The sequence below is a fragment of the Cherax quadricarinatus genome, unplaced genomic scaffold (genome assembly GCF_038502225.1).
Source record: "Cherax quadricarinatus isolate ZL_2023a unplaced genomic scaffold, ASM3850222v1 Contig1074, whole genome shotgun sequence".
In the NCBI taxonomy this organism is placed as follows: Eukaryota; Metazoa; Arthropoda; class Malacostraca; order Decapoda; family Parastacidae; genus Cherax; species Cherax quadricarinatus.
The window spans coordinates 1-21559 of NW_027196100.1; the positions used below are offsets into that span (position 1 = coordinate 1).

At 45.6% G+C, this 21559-nt stretch overlaps 1 protein-coding gene across 1 annotated transcript in view; it reads right to left on the reverse strand.

Annotated features, from left to right (window-relative positions):
- Positions 1–6: 6 nt before the first annotated feature.
- The window catches only part of LOC138851576 (ankyrin-1-like), a gene marked incomplete at its 3' end in the record, with an annotated part of 85325 nt that continues 63772 nt past the window's right edge, over positions 7–21559 (reverse strand). The window contains exon 5 of the mRNA XM_070080824.1: positions 7–535. Within this exon, the coding sequence (XP_069936925.1) occupies positions 7–535 (529 nt within the window). The remainder of the gene's footprint in view (positions 536–21559) is intronic.

Sequence of the window (21559 nt, forward strand, 5' to 3'; positions counted from 1 at the left end):
ATCTGACGAACTCCCTACAGTGATAAGTTCACCTTCATAAAGCTTATCAATAGAACTCACTTCATCCAAAATATTCTGAACCTCTTTAATAACGCCATCTTTAACTTGCTTAGCTTCGCCTTTACAAAAGTCAACTCTGATATCATCCAGTTGTCTTGTTAGATCTCTAATATTGGTCAAATTTAGGAGTTTTTTAATGGCTTCAGACGGTTGATTGAAAACAAATGTTTCGCCCGAATCGATATCCGTCTTCAAATAACGATGTAAATATTCTTTAAAATTAAATACTATGTCCGTAGGTGTTGTTCCTGCTTTGCTCACAGGCTGATGCTTCCTCATGAACACCTCTAACTGCTGATAAGTTGTGTTATGACCAAACATGGCAGCAAAGTGGGCTGGTGTATGTTTATAACGGTCTTGTTTTATAGCAGATGCACCCAGACTGAGCAGCAAAACCAAGCAACCAGAGTTACCATGGGAAGCAGCTTCGTGAAGGCCGGTTATAAGAACATAAGAACATAAGAACGAAGGAACACTGCAGAAGGCCTACTGGCCCATGCGAGGCAGGTCCAAGTCTCCTACCGGCTTAAGCCAATGCACCCAACCTAGTCAGGTCAGGTCACATTGACTTAAGGGAGGAACACGGCAACCGACCTGGTAGCACAAGCTATCAGGTCTAACTCACACCCACCCACATCCACTCATGTATTTATCCAACCTATTTTTAAAGCTACACAACGTTCTGGCCTCTATAACGGTACTTGGGAGTTTGTTCCACTCATCCACAACTCTATTACCAAACCAGTACTTTCCTATATCCTTCCTGAATCTGAATTTTTCCAACTTAAAACCATTGCTGCGAGTCCTGTCTAGGCTAGATATTTTCAGCACACTATTTACATCCCCTTTATTTATTCCTGTCTTCCATTTATACACCTCAATCATATCCCCCCTAATTCTACGTCTTTCTAGAGAGTGCAGATTCAGGGCCCTTAGTCTATCCTCATAGGGAAGGTTTCTGATACATGGGATCAACTTTGTCATCCTCCTTTGTACATTTTCCAGAGAATTTATATCCATTCTGTAATAAGGTGACCAAAACTGTGCAGCATAATCTAAATGAGGCCTAACCAAGGATGTATAGAGTTGAAGAACAACCTGAGGACTCCTATTATTTATGCTTCTTGATATGAAGCCAAGGATTCTATTAGCTTTATTGCGAACACTTATGCACTGTTGTCTTGGTTTCAGATTACTGCTAACCAGAACTCCTAAATCTTTTTCGCAATCCGTAATATTAAGATCTACATTATTTAGTTTATATGTGGCATGGTTATTGTCCTGTCCAACATTTAGAACTTTGCATTTGTCTATATTAAACTGCATCTGCCACTTCTCCGACCACTGCATCAGTCTATTCAAATCTTCCTGGAGTGCTCGAATGTCCTCGTCAGAATGAATTCGACGGCCTATTTTGGTGTCATCGGCAAACTTGCCGATGTCGCTCTTTATGCCCTCATCTATGTCGTTTATGTAGATTGTGAACAGCAGGGGGCCCAACACTGACCCCTGTGGAACACCGCTCGTGACACTTCCCCACTCTGATTTCTCCCCATTTATGCAAACTCTCTGCTGCCTATTTGTCAACCATGCCTCTATCCAGGAAAAAATTTCTCCTCCTATTCCATGTGCTTTAATTTTCCTCAATAGTCTCTGATGTGGGACCCTGTCAAAAGCCTTACTGAAGTCCATATACACAATATCATATTCATTACCATGATCTACCTCCTCAAATACCTTAGTGAAAAAAGTTAATAAATTCGTAAGGCAGGAACGCCCCTTTGTAAAACCATGCTGAGATTCGTTGATTAATTTATGCTTTTCAAGGTGGCTACGAACTGCCTCGGCAATTATTGATTCCATAAATTTTCCCACTATGGAGGTTAGGCTTATTGGTCTATAGTTCGAAGCTAAGGACCTGTCACCTGTTTTGAAAATAGGTATCACATTTGCCATTTTCCACTTATCTGGCACCATGCCAGTTTGTAGTGATATGTTGAAAAGATTAGCCAAAGGTGTGCTAAGCTCCTCTTTACATTCCTTTAGAACCCTTGCATACAGTTCATCAGGGCCTGGGGATTTGTTAGGTTTTAATTTATCTATTTGCCTAAGGACCATGTCACTTGTGACCCTAATAGTACACAGTTTATTATCGTCCTGTTCTACATAATTTATCATTACTGGAATATCGCTGGTATCCTCCTGTGTAAAAACTGAGAGGAAGTATGTGTTAAAAATTCTACACATTTCCTTATCACTGTCAGTGAGCTGACCCGAGGAACTTTTGAGTGGGCCTATCTTGTCCCTGATCTTACTTCTGTATACCTGAAAGAATCCTTTTGGGTTAGTCTTCGATTCTCTTGCAACTTTAACCTCATAATCTCTTTTTGCTTTTCTAATTCCCTTTTTTATTTCTCTCTTTAACTGAATATATCGATTTCTCAATTGCCCCTCTCCTCTTTTGATTTGCCTATATATGCCTCTCTTTTGACCAATCAGATATTTTAATCTATTGTTCATCCATTTAGGATCATTTTTGTTTGATCTGATTTCCCTATTTGGAACATAATTTGACTGAGCAGCTAGAACTATGCCCTGGAAAGCATCATATCGGCAACCATCACCACCTACCTGACCCTTAGTCAGGTCATTCCAGTTCAGCCCACCTAAGTAATTTTTCAGTCCTATGAAATCAGCCAAGCGAAAGTCAGGGACGGAGACTTGATTGCCATTATTAGGGGAATTCCATGATATATTAAAACTGAGTGATTTGTGATCACTTTCCCCAAGCTCATCATTAACCTCAAGATTATTAATTAGTGTTTCCCTACTGGCAAGAACCAAGTCAAGGAGGTTATTTCCCCTAGTTGGCTCTGTCACAAACTGTTTTAAAAAACAATCCTGGATCGTATCAAGAAAGTCACCTGACTCTAAATTTCCTGTCAAATTGCTCCAGTCAATCTGTCTATAGTTGAAATCTCCCATTAGCACAACATTTTCGTATGTAGATGCCTTACGAATTTCGTCCCATAGAAGTTTACTGCACTCCCTATCAAGATTTGGGGCCCTGTAAATCACACCCAAAATTAGTTTTTCTCGGCCCTCGAGAAGCTGTAACCAAACAGATTCAGTGGCTGACGCTTCTAATTTAATATCTTGTCTAACACAACAATTTAAATTGTCTCTGACATACATCGCTACTCCACCACCTTTCCTGTTGACCCTGTCAGTGTGGAATAATTTATAGCCTTGTATGTGACATTCAGAGGGCATCTCTCTATCTTTCAGATTGAGCCAGGTCTCTGTTATAGCAATAATATCTATGTTTCCTGCACTTGCAATTAATCTTAGCTCATCTATCTTATTTCTTACACTCCTGCTATTAGTATAGTAAACCTTAAGGGAGCTAGTCCCTTGCTGCCCTCTGCTGTCCCCCTTTGTTTGCTGACCTGATCTATTGTCTTTATTTATAACTTCATGCTGAATGCCTTTTATACATTTACTGTTTCCAACCCAAGTGTTGCAACCTGCTTGTTTCCCACACACACCCATACCTCTATCTTCCATCAGTTTAAAATCATAGGCATTTCACCAATGGCCTTCTCAATCGAGTCTGCAAGTGCTACCACCCCAGCCCCAGAGAGATGTACCCCATCCCTTGCATACATATCATGTTTGCCATAAAAGTTGTTCCAGTTGTCAATGAATGGGATTGCAAGTTCCTTGCAGTATCTGTCTAGCCAGCAATTTACACCAATTGCCCTAGACAACCATTCATTTCCTACTCCCCTTCTAGGCAAGATGCTACATATGATTGGGATCCCTCCCTTAGACTTAATGAAATCTATAGCTGACCTGTACTTATCTAGCAGCTCTTCTCTCCTACCCTTCCCAATATCATTTCCACCAGCACTGAGACAGATAATGGGCTTGCTCCCATTACCTGACATGATATTATCCAGCCTGTTGACAATGTCCCCAACACCAGCTCCAGGGAAGCACACTCTATCTCTCATCTTCTTATTCCTATTACAAAAAGCACGGTCAATGTATCTTACCTGAGAGTCACCAACCACAAGAATGCGCTTACCTCCATTAGCAGGGGCAGTAGTACCCTTACCTTCACTGGCCACTGAAGTACATTCATCCTGAAGAACAGAGAAGCGATTTCCTACCTTCAGATCTTCACTCTTAACTTTCCTTACTCTGATGCGCCTTCCATTACTGTGAACTACTCGCCACTTGTAGCAGGTGCTGGGCTGCACCTCACTGCTGGTAGCCGTTGCTGCCTCCCCAACTACAGCCTCCTCACAGCGAGAGACAGACTGCACCTCGCTGCTAGAAGCCTCATTCCCCACAACTCCAGCCACCTCACACTCTCTCCCAGACCCATTGAGGTGGACCTTCAGCCTCCTAATCTCCTCCTGGAGAAGCAAGACCTCCTCCTTCAACTCTCCAACCTCAATTTTTAAAACACTGCAGAAGCAAGCCATGCTTTGTAACCGTCCACACTAATCCCCAAAGCAGCTCAGGGTCTGTGACCTCACGTGACGACTGACCACACACACACACACACACACACACACACACAGTAGGGACAGCGAGCGGGCTAGTCACGCCGTCGGTGCTCCGGGGATTTAAGTGTTTTTGAGGGCTACTAAGTGTTCTGCAAGGGTTGCTAAGTGTGTCAGGGTAGTCAACAATCCTAGAAGTGTTTTTTTTTAATTGCCTGAGCCACACAAGTGTGGGGAGAGCCACAATTTTGAAAGTGATCTGGAAAATAAAAGCGTTGTGGCGCAGGCTAGTGTGAAGGCGGCGTTGCCAAGTGTCACCCAAGATTTTAATAAAGTGAAACAATAGTGTGACCAGTGAAAGAAATACAGTGAATAGGGTACATTATTAACGAGAAGAAATTGAGGTGGATCTACGCCAGGACGTACATCGAGCTGGATCTACTCCAGGACGTCACATCGACCTGGACAATCTACACTGCTACAGCTGCACTACAAGTACTGTATCACCTATGAGTGGTTGTTTGGGTGTGGGGTCCAGGTTCCAATTAACCGCCAAGCTGAATGTGAATGGTCTAACTCTCATAGCACGATAAAGAATAGGCACTCAAGTATTCAATAAGGTTTAGCAAATGGTAATCCATTGAACAAGGCGATTAACTCACTATAAGCAGGTGATATAGGCAACACTGCAAGGGTGGGAGTCAGGTCACAAGAGGTTGTGGACACAAGCGACAACTGAGAATCTACATTACACTCCAAGCACAAGCCACCTACTTTTCAGACACATAATAAACCCACACATAATTCGACACATAATTACACACACACACACACACACACACACACACACACACACACACACACACACACACACACACACACACACACACACACACACACACACACACACACACACCCACACACACACACACACACACACACACACATACACACACACACACACACACACACACACACACACACACACACACACACACACACACACACACACACACACACACACACACTGTAAGTGCGGTAAGTCCCAGGAGGTTGGGGGTCAGGTCACAAGAAGGTGTGGGCAGCCAAGGACCACTGAGACTTACCTTAAACGCACAAGCCACCTACCTTTCAGTACATAATAAACCCACACATAATTCCACACACAATTACACACAAAATTACACACACACACACACACACACACACACACACACACACACACACACACACACACACACACACACACACACACACACACACACACACACACACACATATCCAGACACACATACACTCCCCCCTCACCACCGACATCTCACTACTTCCCCTGATCCATCCCCTCCCTCGATCACCCTCCCCTCCCCTGATCACCCCAAACCCTCCCCACCCCTCCCCACTCAGCTCCCAAATAGCCACAGTTCCTCCACTACCCCCCCCCCACACTCTGACACACACACTACTAACCTAACATACAGAACTACATAGGTTTCCCACTCTGAGGCAATCAGGATAAAACAAAAATGGGTTGCCAGAGAGCAACAAGAAAAACCAAGGGACAGGAGGAGGAAAATGCAAAGGAAGATTGGGCAGCAGAGCTCATAAAAAGGGATCATGAATGGGAAAAGAAACTAGAAGAACTTAGCATGAGAATGGAAGAGAGGATAGATATGGAAAGCAGGAAGTGGGAGGTGCATGTCAAAGCAGCAGAAGCTAGGATACAGAGTTTAGAAGAGGAATTGAAAAATCTGAAACAGCCTAAAGAACTAAAGAACATTTTGGGATTGACAACAGAGACTGCTACCTCAGCCACAAATAAGGGGACTGTAGGGAAAGAAGGGGCACAACTGCATGGAGATGCTCTATCAGAGGAGACTGTAGCAAATGAAAGAGCTAAGCTTTATGTGGAGGCCCTAACAGACAACAACAGAGCCCAAGGAAAGCCGAGAAGGGAAAATGACAGGCCACTGAGCCCAAGTACATTAGCCAGTGAAACTGATGAAAGGAAAGCTGCAGTGGAGGAAACCAAATTAAATGAGGGGATACACAGGGATATGCAGTGGGAGAATGAAAGGGTGAGGTCAGTCTTTGTGTATGGGCTCCAGGAAGTCGAAGGGGAAACATATGAAGCAAGAAAACAAGGGGAAAAAAAAGCAATTGAAAGCATCATGAAAGCAATAGGAGAAGACGATATGACCCAGCTGGAAAATTTTCGGAGAATAGGGGGGTTTGTAAAAAAAAGAACCCGGCCAGTGAGAGTGACCTTCAAGGCAGAAGCGACTCGGACCAGGATACTGCAGGAGAAAGCACGATTAAGGGACATGACGGCATACAGGAGGGTGTATCTCGACCGCGACAGAACACAAGAAGAAAGGAAGAAACTGAGAGAGATGGTACAAAGGCGAAAGGAGGAAAGAGAGGGGATGGAGAAGACAGACAGGAGATCCCAGACCCAGGAAGAAGATCTAATACAGCCTCCCTCACAACTTTCTATAGAAGCCTCCCAACCAGGTCAACCCCAGTGCAACCAAACACTCTAAATCAAAACACCCATGCCACATCCAATGCCCCCACCCACTACATTACAAACTTCACCCCCACAGCAACAACCCATAGTTCCTTACCAGGTCTCCCACTTCCCCAACCCCAATATACTTCCCAGACCACAGTCTTAGAAAAGAAGTTGAAGGTGTGGTATACAAATGCAGATGGAATAACAAACAAGTATGAGGAGTGGCACGAAAGAATCAAAGAGACATCCCCAGACATAATAGCACTCACAGAAACAAAACTCACCAGAATAATAACAGATTCAATCTTTCCATCCGGATATCAAATCTTCAGGAAAGACAGAGGGAGGAGAGGGGGAGGAGGAGTTGCACTGCTCATTAAAAACCAGTGGGGTTTTGAGAAAATGGAAGGAATGGATGGCATGGGCGAAAGGGACTACTTAGTAGGAACAATCCAGTCTGAGGGACATAAGGTGATAATTGCAGTAATGTACAACCCACCACAGAACTGCAGGAGGCCAAGAGAAGAATACGATGAGAGCAACAGAGCAATGATCAACACACTAGCCGAGGTGGCCAGGAGAGCACACATGGGGGGAGCAAAGTTACTAGTTATGGGTGATTTCAATCACAAGGAGATTGACTGGGAAAACCTGGAGCCCCATGGGGGTCCCGAAACATGGAGAGCCAAGATGATGGATGTGGTACTGGAGAACCTCATGCATCAACATGTTAGAGACACTACCAGAGAGAGAGGAGAGGATGAACCAGCAAGGTTGGACCTTGTATTCACCATGAGTAGTTCGGACATCGAGGGTATCATGTATGAAAGGCCCCTGGGAGCTAGTGATCATGTGGTTCTGTGCTTCGACTACATAGTTGAGCTCCAAGTGGAGAGAGTAGCAGGAATAGGCTGGGAAAAACCAAACTACAAAAGGGGGAACTACTCAGGCATGAGGAACTTCCTTCAAGACATTCAGTGGGAGAGGGAACTGACAGGAAAACCAGTACAAGAAATGATGGACTATGTAGCAACAAAATGCAAGGAGGCAGAGGAGAGGTTTGTTCCCAAGGGAAACAGAAATAATGGGAAGAACAGAACGAGTCCTTGGTTCACCCAAAGGTGTAGGGAGGCAAAAACTAGGTGTACTAGAGAATGGAAAAGGTACAGAAGACAGAGAACTCAGGAAAATAAAGAAATCAGCCGAAGAGCCAGAAACGAATATGCACAGATAAGAAGGGAGGCTCAGAGACAATATGAAAATGACATAGCATCAAAAGTAAAGACTGACCCGAAGCTGTTGTACAGCCACATCAGGAGGAAAACAACAGTCAAGGACCAGGTAATCAGACTGAGGAAGGGTGATGGGGAATTCACAAGAAACGACCGAGAGGTATGTCAGGAGCTCAACACAAGATTTAAAGAGGTATTTACAGTGGAAACCAGTAGGACTCCAAGAAATCAGAACAGGGGGGCACACCAGCAAGTGCTGGATGAGGTACATATAACCAAGGAGGAGGTGAAGAAGCTGCTATGCGAACTTGACACCTCAAAGGCGGTGGGACCAGACAACATCTCTCCATGGGTCCTTAAAGAGGGAGCAGAGATATTGTGTGAGCCATTAACAAAGATCTTCAACACATCATTTGAAACTGGGCAACTCCCTGAGGTATGGAAAATGGCAAATGTAGTCCCAATTTTTAAAAAGGGAGACAGACATGAGGCACTAAACTACAGACCTGTATCACTAACGTGTATAGTATGCAAGGTCATGGAGAAGATCATCAGGAGGAGAGTGGTGGGGCACCTGGAAAGAAACAAGTGTATAATTGACAACCAGCACGGTTTCAGGGAAGGAAAATCCTGTGTCACAAACCTACTAGAGTTTTATGACAAGGTGACAGAAGTAAGACAAGAGAGAGAGGGGTGGATCGACTGCGTATTTTTGGACTGCAAGAAGGCTTTCGACACAGTTCCTCACAAGAGGTTACTGCAAAAGCTAGAGGACCAGGCACACATAACAGGAAAGGCACTGCAATGGATCAGAGAATATCTGACAGGGAGGCAACAACGAGTCATGGTACGCGACGAGGTGTCAGAGTGGGCGCCTGTGACAAGCGGGGTTCCACAGGGGTCAGTCCTAGGACCTGTGCTGTTCTTGGTATACGTGAACGACATAACGGAAGGGATAGACTCAGAAGTGTCCTTGTTTGCAGACGATGTGAAGTTAATGAGAAGAATCGAATCGGACGAGGATCAGGCAGGACTACAAAGAGATCTGGACAGGCTACAAGCCTGGTCCAGCAACTGGCTCCTTGAATTTAACCCTGCCAAATGCAAAGTCATGAAGATTGGGGAAGGGCAAAGAAGACCGCAGACACAATATAGTTTAGATGGCCAAAGACTGCAAACCTCACTCAAGGAAAAAGATCTGGGGGTGAGTATAACACCGAGCATATCTCCTGAGGCGCACATCAATCAGATAACTGCTGCAGCATACGGGCGCCTGGCAAACCTACGGATAGCGTTCCGATACCTCAGTAAGGATTCGTTTAAGACTCTGTACACCATCTACGTCAGGCCCATACTGGAGTATGCAGCACCAGTTTGGAATCCACACCTAGTCAAGCACGTCAAGAAATTAGAGAAAGTGCAAAGGTTTGCAACAAGACTAGTCCCAGAGCTACGGGGATTGTCCTATGAAGAAAGGTTGAGGGAAATCGGCCTGACGACACTGGAGGCCAGGAGGGTCAGGGGAGACATGATAACGACATATAAAATACTGCGCGGAATAGACGAGGTGGACAAAGACGGGATGTTCCAGAGATGGGACACAGACACAAGAGGTCACAATTGGAAGTTGAAGACTCAGATGAATCAAAGGGATGTTAGGAAGTATTTCTTCAGTCATAGAGTAGTCAGGCCATGGAATAGCCTAGAAAGTGATGTGGTGGAGGCAGGAACCATACATAGTTTTAAGGCGAGGTATGATAGAGCTCATGGGGCAGGGAGAGAGAGGACCTAGTAGCAATCAGCGAAGAGGCGGGGCCAGGAGCTGTGACTCGACCCCTGCAACCACAAATAGGTGAGTACAAATAGGTGACACACACACACACACACACACACACACACACACACACACACACACACACACACACATGACACACACACACACACACACACACATACACACACACACACACATACACACACAAAGGCAATGGGACCACACACACACAACATAGAGACAGGAAGGACTCCAGACCAGTGGTGTGGACGACATACATTGAGGAGAGGTGAAGAAACTGAGACATCGATACCTCAAAGGCAATGGGACCGGACAACATCTCCCCGTGGGTCCTTAGAGAGGGAGCCACTTACCACAATCTTCAACACATCCCTGGAAACTGGGCAACTACCTGAGGTATGGAAGACGGCAAATGTAGTTCCCATTTTTAAAAAAGGAGACAGAAAAGAGGCACTAAACTATAGACCTGTGTCACTGACGTGTATAGTATGCAAAATTATGGAGAAGATTATCAGGAGGAGAGTGGTGGAGCACCTGGAACGGAACAAGAGTATAAATGCCAACCAGCACGGATTCACGGAAGGCAAATCCTGTGTCACAAACCTTCTGGAGTTTTATGATAAAATAACAGAAGTAAGACAAGAGAGAGAGGGGTGGGTTGATTGCATCTTCTTGGACTGCAAGAAGGCCTTTGACACAGTTCCTCACAAGAGATTAGTGCAGAAGCTAGAGCATCAGGCGCATATAACAGGAAGGGCACTGCAATGGATCAGAGAATACCTGACAGGGAGGCAACAACGAGTCATGGTACGTAATGATGTATCACAGTGGGCACCTGTGACGAGCGGGGTCCCACAGGGGTCGGTCCTAGGACCAGTGCTATTTTTGGTATATGTGAACGACATGACGGAAGGGTTAGACTCAGAAGTGTCCCTGTTTGCAGATGATGTGAAGTTAATGAGGAGAATTAAATCTGATGAGGACCAGGCAGGACTTCAAAGAGACCTGGACAGACTGGACACCTGGTCCAGCAAATGGCTTCTCGAATTTAATCCTGCCAAATGCAAAGTCATGAAGATAGGGGAAGGGCACAGAAGACCACAGACAGAGTATAGGCTAGGTGGCCAAAGACTGCAAACCTCACTCAAGGAGAAAGATCTTGGGGTGAGTATAACACCGAGCATGTCTCCGGAAGCACACATCAATCAGATAACTGCTGCAGCATATGGGCGCCTGGCAAACCTGAGAACAGCATTCCGATACCTTAGTAAGGAATCATTCAAGACACTGTACACCGTGTATGTCAGGCCCATACTGGAGTATGCAGCACCTGTTTGGAACCCGCACTTGATAAAGCACGTCAAGAAACTAGAGAAAGTACAAAGGTTTGCGACAAGGTTAGTTCCAGAGCTAAGGGGAATGTCCTATGAAGAAAGATTAAGGGAAATCGGCCTGACGACACTGGAGGACAGGAGGGTCAGGGGAGACATGATAACGACATATAAAATACTGCGTGGAATAGACAAGGTGGACAAAGACAGGATGTTCCAGGGAGGGGACACAGAAACAAGAGGCCACAATTGGAAGTTGAAGACACAAATGAGTCAGAGAGATAGTTAGGAAGTATTTCTTCAGTCATAGAGTTGTAAGGCAGTGGAATAGCCTAGAAAATGACGTAGTGGAGGCAGGAACCATACACAGTTTTAAGACGAGGTTTGATAAAGCTCATGGAGCGGGGAGAGAGAGGGCCTAGTAGCAACCGGTGAAGAGGCGGGGCCAGGAGCTAGGACTCGACCCCTGCAACCACAAATAGGTGAGTACAAATAGGTGAGTACACACACACACACACACACACACACAGAAGGAGACAAAGAATTGGGAGGCACAAGTCGAAACTGCAGTAGCCAAGATAAGGGTCCTAGAAGTTGAGATAAATAGGCTGAAGCGAATTACAGGGGCAGTGACCAGAGAAGACACAGCATATGAAGCTGCGAGGCCGAACAGGAAGGAAGGAATTATGAATTATGCTAAGGTCATATCATCTGCCAAGGAGGACCAAGGAGTGAAAGGGAAGATCAGCTGGTTGCAGATGGAGAGGGTGATAGGTCGAATGCTGAGGCACAACCAGGCTATCAAGAGCCACTGGAAAAATCAAGGGAGAAACTGACCACATACAGGCAGGATCCAGAGTCACAGAGGGTGAGGCAATGGGAGGAAGAAAGGGCAAAATCAGTGTTTATCCATGGGCTTCAGGAGAGAGAGGAAAGGACACACACTGAAAGGCAGCAGGAAGAAAGAAAGGAGATTGAGAAAATCATCACGGAAATAGGTGAAGAGATGGACGAGATTGTAAATTTTCAGAGAATAGGGGGGTACTCGAAGGGGAGAAACCGACCAATCAAGCTGATTCTCAGGACGGAAACAGTGCGGAACAGGATCCTCCAAGAGAAACCACGATTGAAATACTCGGAAGAGTACAAGAGGGTGTTCCTAGACAGAGACAGAACAAAATCAGAACGACAGCAGCTGAGGGAGAGGACAAAAAAGCGAAAGGAGCTAGGAAAAGAGACAAGGAGGGAACCAGCAGAGGTCAGTCAGAGCAGAACAGAACAGCAAGGGCAAGCACACACACAACTATTCTCAGAACCATACAACCTATCACACCATCCCAACACACACTACAATCCATACCCACAGCCTCCACCCAACACCGAGCTATAGAATCCCACAGTATGCCACCAGGTCTCCCACCCTCACAGGCCCCCCAAACCACAGTGTTGGAAAGGAAACTGAAGGTATGGTACACAAACGCTGATGGAATAACAAATAAGTGGGAGGAGTGGCATGAAAGAGTCAAAGAAGCATCACCGGACATCATAGCTCTCACAGAAACCAAGCTTACAGGTATGATAACAGATGCCATCTTTCCAACGGGATACCAAATCCTGAGGAAAGACAGAGGGAACAGGGGGGGTGGAGGAGTGGCGTTGCTGATCAAAAATCGCTGGAATTTTGATGAGCTGGAGAGAGGAGACAGCGGAGAAGAAAGTGATTACATAGTGGGAACACTTCACTCTGGAGGTCCCAAGGTGGTAATAGCAGTGATGTATAACCCACCACAGAACAGCAGGAGGCCAAGGCAAGAGTACGACGAGAGCAATAGAGCGATGGTTGACACACTGGCTAGAGTGGCCAGAAGAGCTCATGCATGCAGGGCAAAGCTCCTGATCATGGGTGACTTTAACCACAAGGAGATCGATTGGGAGAACTTGGACCCACATGGGGGCCAAGATACATGGAGGGCTAAGATGATGGAGGTGGTACTGGAAAACTTCATGTGCCAACACGTAAGGGACACTACAAGAGAGAGAGGAGAGGATGAACCAGCAAGGCTGGACTTAGTATTCACCTTGAGTAGTGCAGATATCGAGGACATCACATATGAAAGACCCCTTGGGGCCAGTGACCATGTGGTTTTAAGCTTCGAATACACAGTAGAGCTACAAGTGGAGGGAGAAGCAGGAAGGCCAGGACGAATGAAGCCAAACTACAAGAAAGGGGACTACACAGGAATGAGGAACTACCTGAACGGGGTTCAGTGGGACAGAGAACTGGCAGGGAAGCCAGTTAATGAGATGATGGAATATGTAGCAACAAAATGCAAGGAGGCTGAGGAGAGGTTTGTACCCAAGGGTAACAGGATTAATGAAAAAGCCAGGATGAGCCCATGGTTTACCCAAAGGTGCAGGGAGGCAAAAACCAAGTGTGCTAGGGAATGGAAGAAATATAGAAGGCAAAGGACCCAGGAGAATAAGGAGAACAGTCGTAGAGCCAGAAACGAATATGCACAGATAAGAAGGGAGGCCCAAAGACAATATGAAAATGACATAGCAGCGAAAGCCAAATCTGACCCGAAACTGTTGTACAGCCACATCAGGAGGAAAACAACAGTCAAGGACCAGGTAATCAGGCTAAGGAAGGAAGGAGGAGAGACAACAAGAAATGACCGTGAAGTATGTGAAGAACTCAACAAGAGATTCAAAGAAGTGTTCACAGAGGAGACAGAAGGGACTCCAGAAAGACGGAGAGGTGGGGCACACCACCAAGTGCTGGACACAGTGCACACAACCGAGGAAGAAGTGAAGAGGCTTCTGAGTGAGCTAGATACCTCAAAGGCAATGGGGCCAGATAACATCTCCCCATGGGTATTGAGAGAGGGAGCAGAGGCGCTATGTGTACCCCTAACAACAATATTCAATACATCTATCGAAACAGGGAGATTGCCTGAGGCATGGAAGACAGCAAATGTAGTCCCAATCTTTAAAAAAGGAGACAGACATGAAGCATTAAACTACAGACCAGTGTCACTGACATGTATAGTATGCAAAATCATGGAGAAGATTATCAGGAGAAGAGTGGTGGAACACCTAGAAAGGAATGATCTCATCAACAGCAGCCAACATGGTTTCAGGGACGGGAAATCCTGTGTCACAAACCTACTGGAGTTCTATGACATGGTGACAGCAGTAAGACAAGAGAGAGAGGGGTGGGTGGATTGCATTTTCTTGGACTGCAAGAAGGCGTTTGACACAGTTCCACACAAGAGATTGGTGCAAAAACTGGAGGACCAAGCAGGGATAACAGGGAAGGCACTACAATGGATCAGGGAATACTTGTCAGGAAGACAGCAGCGAGTCATGGTACGTGGCGAGGTGTCAGAGTGGGCACCTGTGACCAGCGGGGTCCCGCAGGGGTCAGTCCTAGGACCAGTGCTGTTTCTGGTATTTGTGAACGACATGACGGAAGGAATAGACTCTGAGGTGTCCCTGTTTGCAGATGACGTGAAGTTGATGAGAAGAATTCACTCGATCGAAGACCAGGCAGAACTACAAAGGGATCTGGACAGGCTGCAGACCTGGTCCAGCAATTGGCTCCTGGAGTTCAATCCCACCAAGTGCAAAGTCATGAAGATTGGGGAAGGGCAAAGAAGGCCGCAGACGGAGTACAGTCTAGGGGGTCAGAGACTACAAACCTCACTCAAGGAAAAAGATCTTGGGGTGAGTATAACACCAGGCACATCTCCTGAAGCGCACATCAACCAAATAACTGCTGCAGCATATGGGCGCCTAGCAAACCTCAGAACAGCATTCCGACATCTTAATAAGGAATCATTCAGGACCCTGTACACCGTGTACGTTAGGCCCATATTGGAGTATGCGGCACCAGTTTGGAACCCACACCTAGCCAAGCACGTGAAGAAACTAGAGAAAGTGCAAAGGTTTGCAACAAGACTAGTCCCAGAGCTAAGAGGTATGTCCTACGAGGAGAGGTTAAGGGAAATCAACCTGACGACACTGGAGGACAGGAGAGATAGGGGGGACATGATAACGACATACAAAATACTGAGAGGAATTGACAAGGTGGACAAAGACAGGATGTTCCAGAGATTGGACACAGTAACAAGGGGACACAGTTGGAAGCTGAAGACACAGATGAATCACAGGGATGTTAGGAAGTATTTCTTCAGCCACAGAGTAGTCAGTAAGTGGAATAGTTTGGGAAGCGATGTAGTGGAGGCAGGATCCATACATAGCTTTAAGCAGAGGTATGATAAAGCTCACGGCTCAGGGAGAGTGACCTAGTAGCGATCAGTGAAGAGGCGGGGCCAGGAGCTCGGACTCGACCCCCGCAACCTCAACTAGGTGAGTACAACTAGGTGAGTACACACACACACACACACACACACACACACACACACACACACACACACACACACACACAGTGCAAAAACTGGTGGACCAGGGAGGGCACTGCAATGGACACAGGGAGGCAACAACGAGTCATGGTACGTGAAGAGGTATCACAGTGGGCGCCTGTGACGAGCGGGTTCCCACAGGGGTCAGTTCTAGGACCAGTGCTATTTTTGATATATGTGAACGACATGATGGAGGGAATAGACTCTGAAGTGTCCCTATTCGCAGATGATGTGAAGTTGATGAGAAGAATTAAATCGGACGAGGATGAGGCAGGACTGCAAAGAGACCTGGACAGGCTGGACATGTGGTCCAGAAACTGGCTTCTCGAATTCAACCCTGCCAAATGCAAAGTCATGAAGATTGGGGAGGGGCAAAGAAGACCGCAGACAGAGTATAGGCTAGGTGGACAAAGACTACAGACCTCACTCAGGGAGAAAGACCTTGGGGTGACCATAACACCGAGCACGTCACCGGAGGCACACATCAACCAAATAACTGCTGCAGCATACGGGCGCCTGGCAAACCTGAGAATAGCGTTCCGATACCTTAATAAGGAATCGTTCAAGACACTGTACACTGTGTATGTTAGGCCCATACTGGAGTATGCAGCACCAGTCTGGAACCCACACCTGGTCAAGCACGTCAAGAAGTTAGAGAAAGTACAAAGGTTTGCAACAAGGCTAGTCCCAGAGCTCAGGGGAATGTCGTACGAGGAAAGGTTGAGGGAAATCGGACTGACGACACTGGAGGACAGAAGGGTCAGGGGAGACATGATAACGACATACAAGATACTGCGGGGAATAGACAAGGTGGACAGAGATAGGATGTTCCAGAGAGGGGACACAGAAACAAGGGGTCACAACTGGAAGCTGAAGACTCAGACGAGTCACAGGGACGTTAGGAAGTATTTCTTCAGTCATAGAGTTGTCAGGAAGTGGAATAGCCTAGCAAGTGAAGTAGTGGAGGCAGGAACCATACATAGTTTTAAGAAGAGGTATGACAAAGCTCAGGAAGCAGAGAGGGAGAGGACCTAGTAGCGATCAGTGAAGAGGCGGGGCCAGGAGCTGAGTCTCGACCCCTGCAACCACAATTAGGTGAGTACACAGAAAGCAATGGGGCCAGACAACATCTCTCTATGGGTCCTGAGAAAGGGAGCAGAGGTGCTCTGTATACCACTAACAACAATCTTCAACACATCTATCGAAACAGGGCGACTACCTGAGGTGTGTAAGACAGCAAATATAGTCTCAATTTTTAAGAAACAGACACGAGGCATTAAACTACAGACCAGTGTCACTGACGTATGCAAAGTCATGGAGAAGATTATCAGAAGAGTTTTCGAGCACCTAGAAAGAAATGAGCTTATTCATGACATTCAGCATGATTTCAGGGATGGGAAATCCTGTGTCACAAACCTACTAAAGTTCTGACAAAGTGATGGCAGTAAGACGAGAGAGAGAGAGAGAGAGAGAGAGAGAGAGAGAGAGAGAGAGAGAGAGAGAGAGAGAGAGAGAGAGAGAGAGAGAGAGAGAAGTAGGTAGATTGTGTTTTCCTGGGCTGCAAGAAGGCTTTTGATACAGTTCCATACAATAGGTTAGTGCATGAGCTGGAGGACCTGGCAGGTATAACTGTGAAGGAACTGCAGTGGATAAGAGAATAATTGACAGGAAAGCAACTGCCAGTCATGTTGATAAATTAAACAGATGTGCAACACTTACTTATCTTTAATAATGAAACGTTTCGCCACACAGTGGCTTCATCAGTCCATACAAAGGAGAATGGTAAAGAACAGGAGTTTGAGGTAATCAGCCCCTCAGCCTTGAGTCAATGTAATCAGTCCCTCAGCCTTGAGTCAAGGTAATCAGTCCATCAATCTTGAAAAGAATGCAGCATATGTTGCTGTGTCCTGTCAGACACAGCAACATTTTGGGATCTTAATACAGGGAATTCTTCACTTGCCTAACCTTTAGGCATGATCTACTTCCACATTTGGATTTGTCAAATGTGATACAACCTACGACTGCTGCATCTCACGTACCTACAGTACATAAGCCATTTCTTCGCACATGTGCTGTATTCTTTTCAAGATTGATGGACTGACTACATTTACTCAAGGCTGAGGGATTGATTATCCCAAACTCCTCCTGCTCTTCACCATTCTCCTTTGAATGGACTGATGAAGTCACTGTGTGGCGAAACCTTTCCTCATTAAAGATACCCAAGTGTTGCACATGTGTCTAATTTATCAACTTGTCGGTTCTCTGAACCATTTGTCTACAACTGCCAGTCATTGTATGTGATGAGGTGACAGAGTGGGCTCCTTTGACGAGCGAGGTTCCACAGGAGTCACTCCTAGGACCAGTGCAGTTTCTGGTACATGTGGATGACATGACGGAAGGGATAAAATCAGAATTGTCCCTGTTTGCAGATGATGTGAAGCTAATGAGGAGAATTCAATCAGATGAGGATCAGGCAGAACTACAAATGGATCTGAACAGGCTGCAAGCCTGGTCCTGCAACTGGTTCCTGGAGGTTAACCCCACCAAGTGCAAAATGAAGATCAGGGAAGAGCAAAGACCACAGACAGAGTTTAGTCTAAAGGGACAAAGACTGCAAACCTCACTCAAGGAAAAGGATCTTGGAGTGAGTATAATACCGAGCACATCTCCTGAGGCACACAAGAACCAAATAACTGCTGCAGCATATTGGTAACCAGCAAACCTAAGTAAGGAATGGTTCAGGACTTTGTACACCGTGTATGTCAGGCCCATACTAGAGTTGCAGCACCACAACAAACAAACCAGTCAAGAAGCTTGAAAAAAGGTTTGCAGTGTGACTAGTCCCGGAGGTAATAGCACTGGGTTGTGATGAGAGACTAGAGGCCTAAATCTGATAATGATGTACATAATACTGAGAGTATTTGACAGTGTGGACATAAAGAAACTACTAGAGAACACGAGGAAGATAAACAAACAGATGAGTCACAGGAACATTATGATACATTTGTACAGCATCAGGGTGGTCAGAATGTGGAACCACCTGGACAGTGAGGTGGAAGAGACAGATCCTGATATAACTTAAAGAAGAGTACTGATGGAGTTCACTCAGCCAAGAGAGAATTCAGTAGAAGCCTGCGAAGTGGAGGGACCAAGAGTTAAAATGCGAGTACAGTATATGTAGGTGTGATTACATGCATGCACACACATACATACATGATAAGGATCATGTGGCATGGAGAGAATGGATCTAGTAGCAGCCAGCAAAGAGGCAGGGGCCAGGAGCTGTGAATCGAGTCCTGCAACTATAAATAGGTGAGTATACACACAGTACCACACACGAGATTACTGTAGATGATAGAGGAGCAGGTAGGAATAACAGGAAAGACACTGCAATAGATCAGGGAATACCTGACAGGAAGGAAGCAATGAGAGTTAGTACATGATGAGTGGGCACATGTGACGAGTGGGGTTCCGCAAGGGTCAGTCCTAGGGCCAATGCTATATGAATAGCAAGACAGAAGGCATATATTCAGAGGTGTCCCTGTTTGCAGATGATGTAAAGCTAATGCAGAGAATTCAAACAAATGAGGATCGTGTAGGGCTACAAAGGGATCTACACAGGCTGCAAACCTGGCCCAACAAATGGCTCCTGGAGTTTAGCCCCACCAAGTACAAAATCTTGAAGATTGGTGAAGGTCGATGAAGTCTGGAGATGGAGCAAAGTTTGCAGCCAAAGGCTACAAACCTCACCCAGGAAAAAGTACCTCGGGGTGGGTATCATACCGAGCAGATCCTCTAAGTCACACATCAACTAAATAGCTGCTGCAAAATGTGGGTGCCTGGCAAACCTAAGAATAATGTTTTGACATCTAAGTAAGGAGTCATTGAAGACACTGTACACCGTGTACGTCAGGCCCATATTGGAGTATGCAGCACCAGTATGGAACATACACCTGGTCAATCACGTCAAGAAATTAGAAACAGTGTAAAGATTTGGAGCAAAACTAGCCCTGGAGCTAATGGATATGTCCAATGAGGAGAGGTTAAGGGAAATCAACCTGACGACACTGGAAGACAGGAGGAATATGGGGGACATGATAACGGTATATATAATACCAAAAGGAATCGACAAGGAGGATAAGGATAGAATGCTCCAGAGATGAGACACAGTGACAAGGGGTTACAACTGGAAGTTGGAAACTCAGATTAATCACAGGAAAGTTAGGAAATATTTCTTCAGTCATAAAGTTGTCAGAAAGAGGAACAATCTGGAAAGTGATGTAGTGGAGGCAGGAACCCATAAGTAGCATTATGAAGCAGGGCCAGGAGCTGTGAATCGACCCCTGCAACCACAAATAGGTGAGTATACACCCCCACACATACATTTGCGAATCGACCCCCTGTCCCATAGCTTGATCGACAGGGCACTCAGCTCACATTGAGGTCCGGAGATCGAATCTCCTCCAGAACAAATGTAAAACATTAGGGACGTGTTTCCATAAGACACCTGCTGTCCCTGTCCCTGTTCACCCATCAGTTTAAAATGGGTACCTGGGTGTTAGTCGACTAGTGTGAGTTGCATCCTGGGACAAAACTGACCTAATTTGCCTGAAATGCTCAGTATAACAATGGGTTTTCTATATAGTAGTATGTCACTGATGTCAGCTATAGTCGTGTATACTTTGCACATGTACTGGTAGTAAATAAAGATATTAAATAGGTGAGCCTGCGTGCACACACACACACACGCACACACGAACAAATTCTTATGTCTAAACACAGCCATCATAGTTCTTCTGTGGGTGAAATCAGGCAGTTACAAATAAATCACAAAATAAAAACTGTACATGTGAGTTAGCGAGAAAAATTGAACAGCCTAAAAGACTTTTAAACCGACGAATATAAAACAAATGGATATAGAGCCAACAAGTTTTTTAAAGTTTCTCACTCAAGACTTACTTTAGTAATGAGAACACTGACTCAATAAGACTTTAGTAATGAGAACTCTTGACTCAATAAGACTTACTCTAATAACGAGCACTCCACCAACATGGCCGACACGGCAGGACACGTAGCAGGCTAGCTGTGGGATTTTCAAGGATAGCTCCTGATCAAAGAGGCTGATCAGGTCACGACTGAGCAGAGCTGTGTGAATGCTTTGAGAAGATTCCAGAGTGGTGAGAGGACATCCTAGTTTAGTTTAATATGTTTATTATGCACCCCATACCCATCCTGTGGGCGGTAGTCAAAAGATTACAGAGGTACATAATTGGTCCAGGGACTGGACTCCAAAGTTTTGATAGCTGAGCAAGTTACAAAGGTAATGAACTAGATCTGGTCATAATCATGACCAAGTTACAAAGGTAATGAGCTCCAGGTAGAGCTAGTCACACTCATGAATAATTGCAAAGGTAATGAATCAAAAACATTAATCATGAGAATTTACAAAGGTAATGAGCTCCAGTTAGAGCTGGTCACAATCATGACAAGTTTCAAAGGTAATGAATGATAAACACGTTATGACATGATTACAATCATAGACAAATTACAGAGTAATGAGCAGTTAACAAACATAGTAGGGAATTCATCCAGTCGGATTTTTAACCCCGGAGGGTTGCCCCCAACAACAGATGTTGCTAGGTGCCTGTCTCTCCTCGGCAGACAGCCATTGCAAACAGCAGCAAGTTGCCC